The following is a 17,901-nucleotide window of genomic DNA, read 5'->3' on the forward strand; positions in this document are numbered from 1 at the left end:
TGGACTGATTATCGGAGAATAGGCCATTTTTGGGAAAAGTTATTTACCAGCAATTTTATTGCTGGAATCGAACCTTATGATTGTATATATTAATAATATACATATGCAAAGTCCGCAGATAGTGTGCTACTTTTTTTATAAACAAAATGGCGCCCAAAAATCGTGCTTTTTCAATTTTTGCTCTATAACTCCAAATATTTTAACTTTAGACCAAAAACACCCAAATCAAAATTCACTGCAATTAAATTCTGCATAGAGACGTGTTTTTTCCGATTTACTTCGACGAAAACTTTCCCCGGAAAAAGCGGGTTTTCCAACAAAATCTTTAATCTTCAACTAAACTTTTAGATAAGTTAATCAATAATTAAATAAATTGGTAAAGTAAAAGCCCTTTCCGTATATATTATAATTCCAGAAGCCGATGGAAATTGAACAAACAGTTTAGCAACAATTGAAATGTTAATTAAAAACTTATGGTCGCTATAATAACGACAATAATTATGATGCATAAGAATAACTATGATTTTTTCATAAAAAGACACTATACCTATCTAACGTACTTTACAGAATTGAAATTGGACTATTTAAGCGGCCTCAGCAATATTTTAAAATTAAAAAGAATTTTTTGGCTTATAAACAAATAGAATATCTCGGGAAATATTAAACCAAATTAAATTGTGAAAAAGGTATTCGAAAGACAGCGGCAGGACGCTTCTTTTAAAAGAAAAAACGTTTAATTATGACGAGTGGTTGAGATACAACCGGTCAAAGTTGACCGAAATTTACGGCAAAGATATAAATAACAGGATCATAATTTTCAAACCATCACCTTTTTATTTTTGTCCTCTTTCTCCGCACCAATTTTCATATCTTTAAAATCCTCACAACATATATTATTATAATAAAAACTATCGATAATACGTGTGAAAATTGCCAAAAATAGCAAAATTCCAATCAAAAATTAGGTTGGAGAAAATGTAACCCTCAAAGTTCAAAATCGGTATACGCTAACAATTTTCTCGGCTTCCCATAGAGCAATTTCCTTCATTCTTTTTTTGTTCGTAAGTAACTCGAGTAGAGCCATCGAACTAACGCATTATTATATGTCAAACTTGCTTTTGTTTGGTTATAATAAATTATTTATTTATGATAACACAATATATTAATTTGTTTAAATAAAAATTGTTTAAATAATTATACAGCTTTCAAATGAGAATATTTATGTTTTTAACTTTAAAAGGTACACTTGTAGTAAGTTTATCTAAAAAAAAAGCCTACAACTGGAAAAAATATGTAATTTTCTGTTCTTATAAATAAATTCATCTATTATAGCAAAACAAAAGCAAGTTTGACATTTAATAATGCGTTAGTTCGATGGCTCTACTCGAGTTATTAGGGAACAAAAAAAGAATGAAGGAAATTGCTCGATGGGAAGCCGAGAAAATGCATTTTGTTAACGTATACCGATTTTGAACTTTGAGGGTTACATTTTCTCCAACCTAATTTTTGATTGGAATTTTGCTTTTTTTGGCAATTTTCACACGTATTATCGATAGTTTTTATTATAATAATATATGTTATGAGGACTTTAAAGATATAAAAATTGGTGTGGAGAAAGAGGACAAAAATAAAAAGGTGATGGTTTGAAAATTATGATACTATTGTTTATATATTTGCCGTAAATTCCGATCGAATTTGACCGATTGTATCTCAGGAACTGCTCATCATAATTAAACGTTTTTTCTTTTAGGAGAAGCATGTTGACGTTTTCTTTCGAATACCGTTCTCACAATTTAATTTAGTTTAACATTTCCTGAGATATTCTATTTGTTTATAAACCAAAAAATTGTTTATAATTTTAAAATATTCCTGAGGCCGCTTAAACAGTCCAATTTCAATCCTGTAAAGTATATTAGATATGTATAGTGTCTTTTTATGAAAAAATCATAGTTATCCTTATACATCATATTTATTGTCGTTATTATAGCGACCGTAATTTTTAATTAACATTTTAATTGTTGCTAAACTGTTCATTCAATTTCCATAGACTTCTGTAATTACAATTTACACGCAAAGGGCTTTTACTTTACTAAGTTATTTAATTATTAATTAACAACTACTTATCTAAAAGTTTGGTTGAAAATTAAAGATTTTGTTGGAAAAACCCGCTTTTTCCGGGAAAAGTTTTCGTCAAAGTAAATCGGAAAAAACACGTCTCTATGCAGAATTTAATTTCGGTGAATTTTTATTTGGGTGTTTTTGGTCTAAAGTTAAAATCTTTGGAGTTATAGAGCAAAAATTGAAAAAAACACGATTTTTGGGCGCCATTTTGTTTATAAAAAAAGAAGCACACTATCTGCGGACTTTGCATATCTATATTATTAATACATACAATAAGAAGATTCGATTCGAGCAAAAAATTGCTGGTAAATAACTTTTCCTTGTATTTTGCTAATTAGCCCAGAGTATAATAACAATTTTCAATAGTGTGAAATCAATAAAGATACTTTTTACTGATGAAGTGTAGTAAACTACTTTTGAATTGTCAACAATAGATGGAAATGGATCAGTCCATTTGGCATTAGGTACTCATATTAAAGGGGAGGCCGCATACTGGTACAAACCTTTTTAAAGTTGTTTGTAAATTTTTTCTTTCAAAGTATACTCAAATTCCATTTTTAAACTCCTTATTTATTTTATATAAGAATTAAATTAATTATCAAAAAATGTAATGTATATTTTATTACATAATACCTAATTAAAAATTTAGTTTAACATTCACGAAGTGTCAAACTCAAATGTAAATAACCTATGCTTTGCTTAACAAATTGAGACTAAAACCAGTTAGTTCAGAGAAATAAGGAAAAAAAATATCATGTTGGTGACACAAGCCCCTCCAGACCGAAACCAAATTTTTTGAGTAGTATAGACGTCTATATTAATAACCTATATGTTTCCTGCAGCCGATTTTGATTATATACATAGTTATAAACAAATGAAAATAAAAAAAACGGTAAATTTTCGCTTTTTTCGTCTATAACCAAAAAGTTAAGTATTTTAAACAAATTTGAGAGTGAAAAACTCATAAATCGTATAAAAAACTTCAATATGGCGTTTGCTGAATATGTCTATCCTTATTGGTTGCTTAGGAAATTGCAAAATAAATAATAAATTTTGAGTTTTTATATATATTCATAACTTATGTAAAAATTAACGTAAAACGTCCTTATTACACGGAATGCTGAGACTCCTGGTGCTTAAATCATACCCTAAATTTCAAAGCAAGTGGTCAAATAGTTTAAAAGGTATTTAATTTGTTTATCCCAAATTAATTTTTTTTGCAACGCTATAAGTCAGAAAATGATGAAGTTACACTAATACTTTGGATAGTTTATGAAAGAAGTATATTTATAATATTAATTTAATTTAAAAAAAATGACAAAAAATAATTCTAAATACTGTAAAATTATTTTGCAGAAACATGTAATTAAAAAAAGGGGGCTAACTTCGTCCCTAATTGTGCTAGGACAATTGTTTTCCTTTCTAAATGTGTATAAAAATTCATTCTTTCCAAATATGAAAAAATAATTTTCTACGGGTAACGGTTAAAAAGTTATTCTAATTGTTTATAAGTAAATAAAAAATTCAACTTGTTTTTGCAATATAATTTTACACTGTTTAAAATTACTTTTTGTCATTTTTTTTAATTAAGTCAATAGTATAAATGTTCTTCTTCCATAAACTGTCAGAAGTCTTATTGTAACCTCATAATTTTCTGACTTATAGTGTTGCAAAAAAAATTAATTTGGGAAAAACAAATTAAATAACTTTTAAACTATTTGACCAATTACTTTGAAATTTAAAATATAAATTAAGCACCAGAAGTCCCAGCAATTCGTGAGATAAGAAGGTTCTAAGTTAATTTTTACAGAAGTTATGAATATTTATAAAAACTCAAAATTTATTAGTTATTTTGCAATTTTCTAAGCAACCAATAAGGATAGACATATTCAGCGAACGCCATATTGAAATATTTTAGACGATTTATGAATTTCTTTTTCTCAAATTTGTTTAAAATGCTTAACTTTTTGGTTATAGAAGAAAAAAGCGAAAATTTACCGTTTTTTGATTTTCATTTGTTTATAACTATGTATATCATCAAAATCGGCTGCAGGAAACATAAAGGTTATTAATATAGATGTCCATACAACTAAAAAAATTTGGTTTCGGCCTGGAGGGGGATGTGTCACGAGAAAAATCTTATTTCTCTGGACTAAGTTTACTTACTAGCAACGATTGTAGTTTAGTGTGTCGGCAGAAAATAAATATTTAAAGAATGATTGTGACGTCACATTTTGGACTTTGAGGTCGGTTATCTCAAAGATGGTTAGAGATATCGAAGTGACGGTTTCAGATTTGGATTAAGAAGAAAAACTGCATGCGAATCCATCGGTAAGTCGGCTCTAAGTATTGCAGGAGCGGCGACGCACAAACGAACAGACTTTGCGAATCTATAAACGAAAAGTTTTCGTGGAAAATCGATGAACAGTTCACAAAGAGACATGTCTGTATATTAAAATGAACAGAGGGAATCAAGTTATCACTTCAGAATACACCACTACGAGTCCAAGAGGAAAAAATGCACGTAAACGGATGGCGGTGTTCTCTGAAACAAATTAAATATCAAGCTTCTCTCATTACTCATTCATTACCTTAATTTTTCTCTCATTTTGAGTACTAGGAAGCAAATATTCGTTGGATTTTTACTTAGATAAATAGACAGGTGTGGAATGCAATTGTAGATTTCCCCTTGTATATCACTTATCGCTCCGTTTGCCTTGAAAATTGTAGAAGGCTCGGATTTCAGGTTATTACCAGAATTTTGCTTTCCAGCGTAAGAGATCTATAGTGCTTCTGTTCCTTAGATTTCTCCTTGTTTAAATATATTAAATAGCAAATTATTTCGTATTAATTAAAAACAGCTTATGTTTCATTTCAGTTTATTGTCCAGAGAAATAAGATTTTTCTCGTGACACATCCGCCTCCAGGCCGAAACCAAATTTTTTGAGTAGTATGGACATCTATATTAATAACCTTTATGTTTCCTGCAGCCGATTTTGATGATATACATAGTTATAAACAAATGAGGATCAAAAAACGGTAAATTTCTGCTTTTTTCGTCTATTACTAAAAAGTGAAGCATTCTAAACAAATTTGAGAATAAGAAACTCATAGATCATATAAAAAACTTCAATATGACATTCGCTGAATATGTCTATCCTTATTATTTGTTGCTTAGAAATTTGCAAAATAAGTCATTTTGGGATTTTATAAATGTGCATAACTTATGTAAAAATTAAGTTAGGACCTTCTTACTACACAAAATGCTGAGACTTCTTGTGCTTAAATTATATTTTAAATTTCAAAGCAATTGGTCAAATAGTTTAAAAGTTATTTAATTTGTTTTCCCAAATTCATTTTTTTTTCAACACTATAAGTTAGAAAATTATGACGTTACAGTAATACTTCGGACAGTTTATGAAAGAAGAACATAATTTATAGTATTACCTTATTAAAAAAAAATGACAAAAAGTAATTTTAAACAGTGTAAAATTATTTTGCAAAAACATGTCGATTTTTTGCTTACCTATAAACAATTAGAATAACTTTTTAACCGTTACCCGTAGAAAAGTTATTTTTTCATATTTAGAAAGACTGAATTTTTGTACACATTTAAAAAAACAGTTGTCCTAGGACAATTGGGGACGAAGTTAGCCCCCCTTTTTAATTCACATGTCTTTGCAAAATAATCTTGCAATATTTTGAATTGTTTATGTCATTTGTTTTAATTAAATTAATAGTGTAAATCTTCTTCTTTCATAAACTATCCAAAGTATTATTGTAACTTCATCATTTTCTGACTTATAGTGTTGCAAAAAAAAATTAATTTGGGATAAACAAGTTAAATAACTTTTAAACTATTTGACCAATTGCTTTGACATTTAGGGTGTGATTTAAGCACAATAAGTTTCAGTATTCCGTGTAATAAGAAGGTTCTTAGTTTATTTTTACATAAGTTATGAATATTTATAAAAACTCAAAATTTATTATTTATTTTGCAATTTTCTAAGCAACCAATAAGGATACACATATTCAGCGAACGCCATATTAAATTTTTTTATACGATTTATGAGTTTCTTACTCTCAAATTTGTTTAACCTTTAACTACGGGCGCCCAACCATGAATCTCAAATACGGGCGCGGTGTACTCTATACACCAGTTACAAATAGCTACAGAAACAAAATTTCTTTAATAATTAGAACTATATTAAATTGCACAACTTGTGTTTAATCAATAATTAGTTATTATATAATAAAAAATAAAACTAAAAAATAATTAAAAACGGTAAACCAGTGAGAAAAAACGAAAACAGTAATTTATTACATATTGAAACACCAACCTAAAAAAATATGCGAAAATTTTTAAATTTTTAACTAGGTAGAAAAATAAACACATACGAGTCTTTATTCACTTTCGTCTTCTTCCTGGTTATTTGAGTTAATACACTCAGGACAAATAATGGTGGAATGTTCTTTGCAAAACATTCTCCTGCATGTCTGACACGAAATGGTTGTCACTCTATTTTTACGCCTTCCGCAGCAATTGCGCCTTCCTCGTATTTTTGCTGGTGGTTCTTCTTCTTCTTGTTCCACTACAGTAGCTTTATATTTCTTCAGGAATAGTTTTAAATCTAAGGGCAAACTCTGTATTTCAGCTCGTTCTGAAAGGTGTGGTCTCAACAAAGATAAAGATAATTCCTTTAAAAATATCCTTCTATATTTTTGAGGATTGTTTATATTTGCAGCATTATACAGGATTTGGCTGTTAATTCCTGCGATGTTTAGGAGCTGAAAAATATAACCATCGGCCACCTTTGCGTTCTCCTTGATACCGAGTATGTACCGCACATTTTATCTACTGTGTCGACACCTCCTTCGTGAGAATTATAATCTAAAATTATATTTGGCTTTTTTTTCTCCGGATCTACTGCAGAATCATTATGCACGGTTGATATCAAAGGCACAGCTTTATTTTTTGCAGGGACATATGACACTATAGTTACCTCTTTTTGAAATCCGAAAAGGGACGATCCAACTTCTCTTTCTTTATGTGGTAGGAACTCCAACGGCAGCTTCTGTTTATTTTGCTTTAGTGTGCCAACCATTGTTACTTTATCTTTCAAAAGATCCTTGGCCAATGAGTAACTTGTGTACAAATTATCACATGTCAAGTTCCGGTTTTCCCTTTCCAGTCTTGAAGTAAACGATGTACAATATCAGCAGGTTTAAATGATTTGTTGTAAGGTCCTTGTGGCTGATTACCACAATACACCTTTAAATTTGTAACATAAAATGTCTGGGCATCACACAATACAAATACTTTTAACCCATACTTTGCAGGCTTGGACGGGATATATTGAATAAAACTGCATCTACCTCTGAAAGGTATTAACATTTCGTCAATTGTTACTTCTTCTCCTAAACAGTAGTTATTGTTGCAGTTCTCCACAAAACGATCCAGTGTAACTCGAATAGCAGCAAGCTTATCAGTTTCCTTGCGTATCCCTCTACTATTTTTGTCATCAAATCTTAGAGCAGCAAGCAAAAATAAAAGTCGATCAGCACTCATGCACGCTCTAAATACTTCTGAGCCGGTTCCGTCTTTAGTCCACAATTCAAGAAAATGTGTATGGTTTTGCTTTTCAGTTCCTGCAAGAAGTAGTAGTCCGATAAATGGCATAATTTCTGTTTTTGTTGTGTCTTTAGCCCGTCTCGGCCGGTTATACTTTATTCGCATATTTGCAATTTTCAAGTTTGTACACTCAACTATATTTTCAATAATGTCGTCACTAAAAATTTTTTCGAAAGCACTTCTCTCATTGGTAATAACCCTAGCACTCAGCTTTGGCCCAGGAAGTATTTTTACAATATTTTTGCTGGAAGTTTTGCTAAATTTTCTCACCACTGAATTTTTATACCACTTTGTTTGTTTATCTTTCGCTATAAAATACTCATCTTCATCGCTTTCTAAACTCTCACCATCGCTCTCGTTATCTGAATCAGAAGACTCTTTATCATTTAGTTCTATCTCCGACTCAGTGTTATAATCGTTGTCTTCCGTAATTTCTTCCTCTTCTTCTGACGAACTAGCATCCTCTTCTCCCCTAACTTCTTCCTCAGGTTCTTCTTCGAACAATGCTTCAGCCATAGCTCTAAGCTCGTCTTGTGTGAGACTTTTAGGGTTTCTAACACGCACTCGATCCCTATAAAAAATATTTCTCCTAAGTTTCCATTTCACATTTTTGTATAAAAAGTACAATGTAACATTTACTACACAGAAAATAACTCGTTTGCAGGTAATTTAAAGTTTAACATTCGTTAAATTTACTTACATAACTATGTGCGTGGTGTACTGAAGGCACCGTTCGGGAACTCACTTTGATATTTTTTATCACAACTCAACTATTCGATCAAAAATCACGTATCGACTGTAACACATAATGGTTGATACTATACTGATAGGTTACGTCGAGCGCCGTAAACGCAGAAAATAGTTTTAAGAAACGACAACCAACTTAACACGCATGGTGTACTGTGTACACCGTAGCCCGTAGTTAAAGATTAAAATGCTTAAATTTTTGGTAATGGACGAAAAAAGCGAAAATTTACCGTTTTTTGATCTTCATTTGTTTATAACTATGTATATCATCAAAATCGGCTGCAAGAAACATATAGGTTATTATTATAGATGTCCATACCACTCAATAAAGTTGGTTTCGGCCTGGAGGGTGTTGTGTCACCAACAGGATATTTTTCTTTCCTTATTTCTCTGAACTATTAGAGATGATCCACCATCCCTATACGTCCGTTTCGGTCTCTGCAGACCTTTTTTGTAGGGTTACATAAACAACTCTAAAGGGGTTATCAGAGGTGTTCATGCAGCCCTACTGAAGAAGTCTGGAGAGACCGAAACGAATGTGTAGGGATGGTGGATAATCCCTGAACTGAAATTAATCATATACGCGGTTTTAAATTTTTTCATTTTACTCATATTTTGAGTACAACGAATCAACTTTCGTTGGAATTTTTCCTGAACGAATAGATAGAATGTGACTGCATATTGTAGAGTCCCTTTCGTCTCCTGTATTCGTCTTCTCCTCACCTTATGAATTGTAAAATATAGAGAGTAAGGATGTGACCAGAATATGGTTCCAAGACAATTTTCAGATTTGTTGTTTAGATCGGGGACTTCTCATTTCTCTATTTCGTATTAATTTGCTTACTAGACAGCTGGATTTTGTTTGATTCAGAGCACACCAAAGGCCATTCTGGCGACTCCAAGAGGAATAAACATACGCAAACGGATGATGATGGCCTTTTAAACAAACTAATTAAGCTGTATTTTATTATCTCCACTTAATTTATTCAAAAGAAAACAAAAATGAATAACCGTTTTCAATTTCGTTGCAACACGAAACTACAGCCGCATTATTTTTCAGTTCAATCGAGTGCAGCAAGCACCTCTACCGGTTTCGAAACTTATTAGTCTGTCATCAGGAGGCACATATGCTGCTCTCTCTGACCCAACCAGGACACACCTCGGCGTGCAGTTACGGATTGCAACGAACGAAATGGTAGGGATACCCTAGCGGCAACTGCTAGCAAAAGACTAAATTTTCAATCTAGTAGCACATAAAATAATACTAAAAATATTACTCTACATCCCACTAGATTGAAAACAATGGGAAGTTTCTCTGGTTACACCTCCGAGGCTTCTAAAATTTGCAAGCCATAACGGATGCTAAGACTAAAGAAGATGAGGGAATTTTACAATTTATAATTTACTTTCCATTCTGAAATCATTTTCTAGATTGAAAACTTAGTCTTTTGCTAGCAGTTACCGCTAGGGCATCCCTGCCATTTCGTTCGTTGCAATGCGTAACTGCACGCCGGGGTTTGTCCTGGTTGTGACAGAGAGAGCAGCATATGTGCCTCTTGATGAGAGAATAATAAGTTTCGAAAGCGGTAGAAGTTCTTGCTGCACCCTCTGATTGAACTAGAATATACCCCGTATCCCTACTTAGTATCCCGTGGTTAGTCACCCTGGACGACCCCTGGGTGCGAAAAGTTTTTTTTCCCTTCCCTACCCTTGATTGTTCGATTGGATTCGTAATGGTCTTGGTGTATGGTAGGTTTGGTTAGGCGTTGATTTTAAGAAGTGTTGCTGGCTAAATGGGCGGAGTTCCCAGAGGTCATAAAAGAAGAAAAAATAATTCCACAGAGCCAAACTTTGGTAATTATTAAAATTTCGGATTTTTATTGGCATTTGAAGTAAAAAGATGCGATACCTTCTCCTATTTTTTTTATATTTTAATATTCCAGAGGCGCTTAGTTTATAATATCACATAGTGTATTCTAGTGGAAAAAACTTAAAATAAATGCTATAAATAATAGTAACGACTACTAAATTCAACTGTTAAAGCTAGATATAACTTTACTTTACAACTTTCGTTCATGTTTTACAATCGTTATTTTCATGTTAAACCCCGATAGCGTTACCTATCATAAATATCCAGTCAATTGGACTATTCCAACCTTCTACAAACCATTAAAATTCCAAGTAAATTTGATTTTCGTTTCGGTTTCGCGAATAGATATTGCATTTGGAATGTAACGTGAAAATTACCATTATCCGAAACCTGTTTTGCGAGTAGTATTTCAGGCTATTTGATTTTGTTTCATGTATAATTATAAAGTGCGTACTGATGTAGATAATTGGGTTTCCGTTTCTGTGGTAAACGGATTTAGTAATTATACGGAAAACCAAAAATTAAAAAAAAATGTGATGAAAATTGCTTTAGTTTTGTCGATCGGCAAATAAGGATGACGTAAAACTTAAATGCGCATGAATAAACATATTGCTAACTACGAACAAAAACGTTTAATACGCTTAAAATTTAATTTAAAAATATAAGCAAACAATTGTTGGACTTCATAATTCCTAGATTTTCACTCAATTTGACCGTAAGTACAGTGCCGGCAAGAAATCTTTACGTGGTGAATAAAACGCATATATTAGGATAATTATTATTTTAATTTTACATGTTAATACTTTATAAGGATATTTAATTTTGGGCTCTGTGGCAAGTATGGAACGGTTCAAAATTACTACACCCTGATGATGGTGTCAGTCTTAGGTGATGCTTTTTAGGAGCTCCAGAACGAGTTCTTCTTTCCGGAACAGTCCCAGAAGACTACGACACATCCGACCGTTTCAAATCTTTTGAAACACCAATATCACGTGTTATGGTAATAATTACCTTTTCTCATATAAAGTTGAAGCACGAACTTTCTTTTTATTTGCGTTTCTTTCGCCCCATAGTTTTTACTTCAATTTTTCAAGAAATTTCACATTGTCTAATTGCATAAAGTCAACTATATGTACAGCACAAGCACACAAAATAAACTAAAGTAAATAAGCACGGTCAGTAAAGCACAGATACCTGCCGATGCAAGTACGTCATCACCTTTCCCCACAAACGCTAAACAAGCTCAGACAGAACACATGCAATTTAGCTTCGACTTTAGTGATTTATTTGGCAATGTAAAATTTTTTTTGCCGGCACTCTACTAACACAACCACACCCCTTGCAACCATAATTTTTCTCTCAGAAACGTAAGACAAAACTATATTACTAAGATATTTAGGACATTACCTTTTGCTCAAGGGATCCTTAATGTAACATCGGTTAGGATGTCAAAAAGAATCAGAGTAGCCACGTGTAACTACAACTGCCGCCTCTCCGAATACCGGCACGCCCAGTACCGCATATACCTTACATTTACTATGAATGTATTCTCCAGTGATTCCATTTTTTGCGACCACTTCAATCAAATAGGTACTCCCAAATGGAATAATTCCTCTGACTAAGCCACTAAAACTATATCCTCGGTGCGCGTGTAGTCTCTCAACACTATCGGCATATGACGTGTCCTTTCATCACTAAGATGACACCGTTTCTCTATATATAGAAAACTGTGTCTTTTGCTACCCATCATACCCATTTTAATCTTACTTTTTCATACATTTAATCAGTTTCTTGCACATCAACAGGAACTCCTTATCAAATAGAAGCTAGTTTGCACATCTTTCTTTCACATCTACCTTGATCTCAAGTTTATTGTAGTGACGTTGACATTGATCAACCTCACCACTTCCTTCAGTGTCGTCTTAACAAAGGGTATATCCTCTTTTTTTTTTCACTTTTTCACAACGCTCTCCTCTTTTTTTCTGAGGTGTTCTCTCGATAATAATAGATCGTGCGAAAGCCTTAACAGACTCAAACACTCCTCCGACATCTTTCTTCCTTTAATATATCTTAGTCATATTTTCAGCCTCTTTTATATTTATTTTAAAATTTTGTAAGCCAATATAATATATTTTAGCCTGAGTAAGCATTCTTCTGTTTCATATCTAACAATCCTAGCTACAGGAATTTTAATTCATAATGGAATATTTCTATTCAAGGAAAGTTTCAGCATTAGTAAACAATATTTTAGTATAGTATTATGAAATATTTTCGTTAAAAATCAACGACGTGAATTCGAAATATTGAGGGTATTTGTATATCTAACTACCTATTTTTACCACCTGAAAATTGAGAAATGTAGTATGAAAACAGGAATTTATAAAATGAATTGCAGAATCTAATTTCAATGTGTAAAGCAAACTTAATAAATTATTTATTAACAAAGGAAAAACAAAAGCAATTGCGTTTCATATTTCTAATAAGATAGCACCAGGTTAGAGATATTGTTTAAGTTATATTGGCAAATCTCTCTTGATTACAATTTATATTATTTATAGAAATAATAATATTACTTAAAAAATGATCTGATATTAAGTTAGGTTCCTAAAAGGTATATTGTGGCCCATCTCTAGATTAAAGTTGTATCTTCAGTCCAGCCTTATTAAGAAAGTCTATTATGGCCTTATATAACACTTCTGCGAAGTTGTACGGATCTAGTGAACGATTCTCAAATGTATTGTGCTTTATCTTATTAAGGCCTGGGCAGTTCCACAGAACGTGTTACGCCGTGTCGCACTGGATTTTATTCCATTTGAGCAATACAGTACCTTGGTTGACACGGATTCTAGGCCGCCAATTCGATCTGTTCCAGTAACCCAAAGCTCCTGGATTAGTGCTACACCTGTAGCCTCCTTTGCAAATTTTCTGCCAATGGTAAACGGCGTAGCCACGGCATGTTGAAGATTTGCATGCATGACTTTAATTATTGTTACCTTTTGAATGGTCGTTTCCCAGTCCATTTGGTAGAGCCAGCTTCATTGGCTCCACTCTCAACTCTGTCTCGAGGAGGTAATTTAGCATTTAAAGAGGTTTTCACTTGCCTCTTCTTTAGTTTTCGCATTTGTTAGACTTGTGAGGAAGAGGATGCTTCTCCCTTGGTCGGTCTGCCTGAAATTTCAGGAGAGATTGGCTCTATTCCCTTGGCTTCTCTTTCTGTTCAGCATTGATTGCCCCGAGGAAGAAAATGTTTTCTTTCTTTTGGTGACCTTTGGTCTGATGATGATCTGACTAAAGCAGAAGGAGGACTTCCCAGTTCGGCGAATTTTTTCTTCCGACATTGAGGTATCTATTTCTTAGGTATATGAGGTGTCTGCAGATCAGTTCCTTCGATCGCCTAAAGATTTGCTTCTTGATATGGATTAAATCTTTCATAAGCCTTAATTAACTATTTTGAGCCGATTGTCAACAAAATGTTACCTAAAGCCATCCTGGCTTCCATGAAAGCAGCCGTAGGATTTAGTTTCTGGTCTGTCTTCGTGTATATCCTCGATCGGTTGTAGCATGGCATTCTGCAGTTTCCTAAAATTATCTATTAGCTATATTGAGTTTTTAAGATGGATTATTTCTACTTGTATTTCGCTAGTTGCAGCTTTGTAGTTCATCTCCTCGGTTCGGGATCGTTTCAAATGTTTATTGGTGCTTGCATATGATCTGATTCTATCCCGTGAATTTTGGTAGAAGAGGGTTTATCCCCGTCTTTCCCTATCGCTTTATGAAGTTTTTTTTGTAGTACCTCTTCTTAGTCTAAAGTGGGTGATCCACCTGCGAGCCATAATACCGCGTTTTTAAGAACGACGGTTTTACTCGCGGCTCGTTGGTGCTGATCGACTAGCGAGCAAAACAGCCATGGCAACCGTCCACAGCCAACATGTCGTAACCTTGTTACTTTCTTTCCTGTAGGAAGCTCGCAATGATTTAATTTTTTTCTTGTCATCGGCTCAGTTGAGTTGGGTTCATTTTTTTACGATATTTAAGAGTTTAACATATGCGGTAAATCGAATTGCTTTGTTTTTGTACTCTGGCGATTTACATTTCCATAAATAAGAACAATCTCGTAAGCAATATATAAATTCTAATAAAAAGAGTTCATCTCCGTGATTAAAAACTGATCTTTTCACTTCAACGGTCGCTGAAAACTGCCGGTTTTGCTCGCCAGCCGTGATACACGCGCGGTTTTGAACGACGAGCCAAGTAAAAAATAAAACAAACTGACGAGCCACAAGCCAGGCTTGTCGGTATATAAAACCGCGGTATTGCAATGATACACTGGCGAGCTTTACCGACGAGCCACAAACGCGATACCACACGCGGTTTTACTCGCCCGTCGATCAGGCCTTTAAGAGCTAGTGAACTCTCCGACTAACGGTCTTCCTGTAAGGCTAAAAATTTGTATAGTGATAATTCATAGCACACCAAGGCTAAAAACCATGACCTGGCAGGCATCAGCCCTGCACGTGTATCTAACAAGTAAATCGAAAAATGCATAGTTTGGGGGGTTAAAATAAACTTCCTCCTGTAAAGTTTAAATTTAGGTAAGTGTTTGTGTAAGTCATTTAGAAGAAATGTGTACAATGACAGGCGATTCTGAACAGCATAAGACCTTGCCAGGCGAGGGGAAAAAATTAGGGTTTTTCCTAAAATTATTTGTTTTGCATCGAACAAAGTTTTTTTAGGTTTTTTGAATCATACAAAACAGAAAAGGTCTTTAGTGGCTTTCTCTTAGGTTAATAGTTTTTGACATATAAGCGATTCAAAACTAAAAAATTGCGAAATCAGCCATTTTTAAACCTGAATCGGACATTTAACTGAAAATTTCAATATTGCCAAGGTAGGTAGATATTCTTTAAACATCTATTGATGAAATCCAAAAAAATTTTTGGCAATACCATATCGAAAACCCCTTTGTTTTTTAATTGCTAATCAAGCGAGCGCCACACTGTAGTATAAGTGAGGACGTTTGAGTTTGCACAAATTCATTATCTCTAGAATGGGCAAATTTGAAGAGAAATCCTCAGACAGGTCGATTTTTATTTTTAAATTAGGACTTTTTGGCATACATATAATAATAGTGACGTCATCCATCAGGGCGTGATCACGTAATCGATGATTTTTAAATGAGAGTAGGGGTTGTGTGATAGCTCATTTGAATAGATATTTAATTTTCTTTTCAGTAATATAAACATTAACATAATAAATTATTTATACAGAACATACATTTAAAAAATCAAAAAGAAATCATTTTTGCACACCCTGTGTAAATAATTATATTAACGTTTATATTACTGAATAATAACCCTTCAAATGAGCTATCACAGAACCACTACTCCTATTCAAAAAAATCATCAATTACGTCATAACGCCCAGATGGATGACGTCACTAGTATTATATATATGCCAAAAATTCTTAAATTAAAAATAAAATCGACCTGTCTGAGAATTTATCTTCAAATTTGCCCATTCTCGAGATAATGAATTTATGCAAACTCAAACGCCCTCACTTACACTATAGTGTCACGCCCGCTTGATTAGCAATTAAAAAACAAAGGGGTTTTCGATATTCTATTGCAAAAAACTTTTCGGGATTTCATCAATCGATGTTTAATGAATAGCTACCTACCTTGGCAATAGTGAAATTTTCAGTTAAATGTCAGATTCAGGCTTAACAGTGGCCGATTTCGAAATTTTTAAATTTTTAGTCGCTTATATGTCAAAATCTCTTAACCTAAGAGAAAAGTCACTACGTACCTTTACTGTTTAGAATGATTCAAAAAACCTAAAAAAGCTTTATTTGATGCAAAAAAAATAATTTTAGGAAAAAATCCTAATCTTTTCCCTCTCCGGGCAAGGTCTTATGCTGTTCAAAACCGCCCAACATTGTAGTGGGCCGAAACATTTTTTTCTGTAAAATAACATCACCTGAGGTCAAAAAAGTTGCGTTGTACTAAAATACAAATTTTAAGCCCAAAATGAGTAGTTAAAAATATTTTTCTCCACTGCCACAAAGGCTCTATATTATTTTAATATAAAACGTCTTTGTGGCAGTGGAAAAAATAAAAAAAAATTAACTTTTTTAAACACAGATCTTCATATTTTTTTATTATCTAATTGTTGAAACATCAGGGTTATTTAATTTGTACCCCAAAAAAAGTTTAAATAAATTCTGTATTGTTGTAGCTGATTCATGTATACGTTATATACTAACGTATACTTTATTTGGGTATGTCGCCACCAAATAATAAACAGACAAAAATTTATTTAGAAACCTACTTCAAAAAATGCGATGAAATACTCAAATAATATATATGATAGTGTAAAAAAGTAAACATTACCAATCGTTATTTCACTTCTAAAATAAAGTAACCTTGGACGTTAACGCTTCTGTACTGAACGGTACTGTCATAAATACAGGGCGTAAAGGATCCATTATATTGTTACCTACTGGAGAATAAAATTGGAAGGTCCCTGCAGTGGTTTGTCTGCCAACAGGTTGCCTATAATTCATTTATTTGAACAACTGGATAGAAGTACCAGTGGACCACGTGCATTTTCGGGCCTCTTGGAGAACGACTGCATGCTTGCGAAACTCTATCTTAGCTTCATTTCAAAAAATAGAATCATCAGCTGAGGATTTCCACAGTAACGATCTAAGTACATATCAAGAATTCCTGTACGATATTTGTCAAAACAGAAAGTGGTGTTTGTTCAGAACAACTTTCCGTTCTCAACAAGAGATAGCCTGGGAAAATGGTTCATTCTCGTTGGCTTACCACTGCTTCCCGTATCTTTCGGTTATAAATATGTAGCAATCGGAAACCCTCGGAAAATTTACAAATACTAAGCCATTTTATAATAAAAGTGTATGTGCCCATGTGGTTTTGCATTAACCCTTAAACGCCCAACCTTTTTTAGGTTCCATGTACGCCCAAGGGTGGGTAAAAGATGTCCACCTCGAAAATAGCTAACATATTTATTGAGAGTTGTTGAAAATGGATTAAATTTAAGAATCTTATGCTTAATAAACACAGTATCTTCCAAAATATTAATATAAATAATTTACAAACCTTACAACAAAATTACAATGTACATCAAAATTAACATACCAGTAATTCAGATTTGTCGATTTTCTCCATATTCTTTCTTTCAGCCTCCTCATTGGCAGATAATTATGTAGATTATGTAATTATACATTGATAATTATATGGATTAGCTTCCTACCAATGAGAAATTATATAAAAACCTTTAGTAACAAATTTTGCCAAGGGTGTACTTTTTATGCCCATCCATATGCCTTTTTATGCCCATCCATAGATGCTGCTTTTATTTTCAAAAATATTGGTAGAACCAAATTAACATTCGATAATGGGCTGTCTTTTTAACAATAAATAATTAAAAAAAAATTAAACACGTAATAAATTTGTTACAAGGGAATACGCATTAGGTGGACATTTTTTACCCACCCTTGGGCGTTTAA

At 32.9% G+C, this 17,901-nt stretch overlaps 1 protein-coding gene across 1 annotated transcript in view; it reads right to left on the bottom strand.

Annotated features, from left to right (window-relative positions):
• LOC126884965 (uncharacterized) overlaps positions 1-13,491 on the bottom strand; it is a 52,084-nt gene extending 38,593 nt beyond the window's left edge. The window contains exons 1-2 of the mRNA XM_050651346.1: positions 13,364-13,491; positions 8,024-8,324 (exon numbers count right to left, since the gene is read on the bottom strand). Of these exons, the coding sequence (XP_050507303.1) occupies positions 8,024-8,324; positions 13,364-13,491 (429 nt within the window). The remainder of the gene's footprint in view (positions 1-8,023; positions 8,325-13,363) is intronic.
• Positions 13,492-17,901: the final 4,410 nt, after the last annotated feature.

The sequence above is a fragment of the Diabrotica virgifera genome, chromosome 5, assembly GCF_917563875.1.
Source record: "Diabrotica virgifera virgifera chromosome 5, PGI_DIABVI_V3a".
NCBI classification, from domain to species: domain Eukaryota; kingdom Metazoa; phylum Arthropoda; class Insecta; order Coleoptera; family Chrysomelidae; genus Diabrotica; species Diabrotica virgifera.